This window comes from Pinus tabuliformis, chromosome Q, assembly GCF_031772625.1.
Source record: "Pinus tabuliformis cultivar Carrire ecotype Pingquan chromosome Q, CPIR1, whole genome shotgun sequence".
Taxonomy (NCBI): domain Eukaryota; kingdom Viridiplantae; phylum Streptophyta; class Pinopsida; order Pinales; family Pinaceae; genus Pinus; species Pinus tabuliformis.
Genome location: NC_142296.1, coordinates 1,149,256,530 through 1,149,258,183, shown reverse-complemented (window position 1 = coordinate 1,149,258,183; position 1,654 = coordinate 1,149,256,530). Strand labels below are relative to the sequence as shown.

Here is a 1,654-nt window from a genome sequence, read left to right as displayed (position 1 = left end):
ATAGATGGTGATTCTCGATTTTAAATGAGTGATATATTAGATATGATAAAAATGTATTATTATCCATTTTTTAAATAATTAATAAAATAAAATAAATTTAATTTAAGTGCTTAATTTATTTAATTAACGGTTAGATGAAATCAATTAATCAGTATTTTTAAGTAGTGAATCGTTAAAATATATATAAAGTATTGAAAGAGATGAAATCAATTAATCGTTATTTTCGAGAGGGACGGAAATTACCTAACACTTATATGGTGATATGACACAAAGTCGAAGTTATGGTGATATGGCCGCTCGTGACCCAAACATATGATTATCTTTTGAGTAGGTGAGGTGGGCTGTGCTACTAAGGAGCGATCCAGTGAAACTTTATGCTCAGAAGGCCCCTGAATTCGACCCTCGGCCCTAATGGAACCAAACACCAGCCAAAGCATCTACAACCGGACTACCATCTTAAGGCGCAGAAGCATATTCTATAAATCATATTCTGCTCTTCATTACTCTGAAAACGTTTATTATATCAATGTAACTGAATTTACAATAAAAGCCCCAAATTTTGGCTCAAGGCTGGAGGTAAAAGCTATGGTATACAGATTCTATGAAATACTGAATATATTATTTGAGGCGAGGAGCCCTTGAAGGCTTCAGACATGGAGCTCATGTCCTCCTCCGGTGGCAGCGAATGTGTTGACGAGAGCGAGAGCATTACTTATCAATTTGCGCGCGTTCTGCACGCGATCGGTGACCATGGCCGTAACATGACCAGTGGCGTGGAGATCCTGAAAGCCATTGAGGCAGGATTCCTGGTCTGTAAGGGCCGCGCTCATCCACGTCTGCACGTTGCTCATCTGAAACTTGAAAGAGTATGGCTTCAGTTGCTTCAGCTCCACCACAGATCCTTTAATCTCGTACGTAGTATCCTTGAAATCCCCAAGACAATCCTTAAGCGCTGCGTTTTCTCTTTGACTCATCATGGCGCCTCTGGCTTTGAGGCCGGCGGCCCAGACGGAAACGTTGCGAGCATTAGAGAGGCTGACTACCACGGCTGCTTTGGCGAGATCACTCTGCTTCGCCTTAAGACGCCCGGCGTAGGAAGAGAGCGACGAAACGCAGAGCTGGCAATATAGAGTCACGTTGCACGAAGGTTTAATGAATTCCGCGATATCCGTGTGGTTATAGTAAGCGGGATATTTCACGTCCTCCATTGTTGCTGCTGCAGCAAGTGAAGGCAGTATGAGAGCAAATGTAATAACAGATAGAATAGCGAGTAATTGATCCATACCCATTCTAAGTCTAGAAACGTATTGCAGGTTTGCTCACTATAAATAGGGGAGTTGGCAAGATTATTTCCGGTTTTCGAGGTATTTTTCCGATGGGCCGCGTCCAGCAGTGGCTGATTAAAGTCGGTGACACTGCAGCAGAATAATATCGGTTGGAATCCTGTAGCGTTTCGCACTCCCACTTGCATTCCACGAGGAACTGTGGCCACACTGGTCAAATTCTATGAGAAGACCCGTTTACACAGCAGACCAGTTGGAATGCAAGTGGCCACACTGGTCAAATTCTATGAGAAGACCCGTTTACACAGCAGACCAGTTTCTATAGCCAGCGTGCTTGGAAATCCGGGTATAAATCAGAAGGTTTTGCTCAA

The 1,654-nt window shown here is 43.1% G+C and overlaps 1 protein-coding gene across 1 annotated transcript; it reads right to left on the bottom strand.

The window, feature by feature from the left end:
- Nucleotides 1-344: 344 nt before the first annotated feature.
- LOC149223681 (pectinesterase inhibitor 9-like) lies at nt 345-1,305 on the bottom strand. The gene has a single exon (XM_089383385.1). It carries the CDS (start codon nt 1,287-1,289, stop codon nt 648-650), a length of 642 nt encoding a protein of 213 aa, XP_089239511.1. The 5' UTR covers nt 1,290-1,305; the 3' UTR covers nt 345-647.
- Between the last annotated feature and the right edge of the window lie 349 nt (nt 1,306-1,654).

Bases quoted from the DNA above. Each gene is read 5' to 3' on its own strand.
- LOC149223681 (XM_089383385.1), bottom strand. From the start codon at position 1,289: ATGGGTATGGATCAATTACTCGCTATTCTATCTGTTATTACATTTGCT.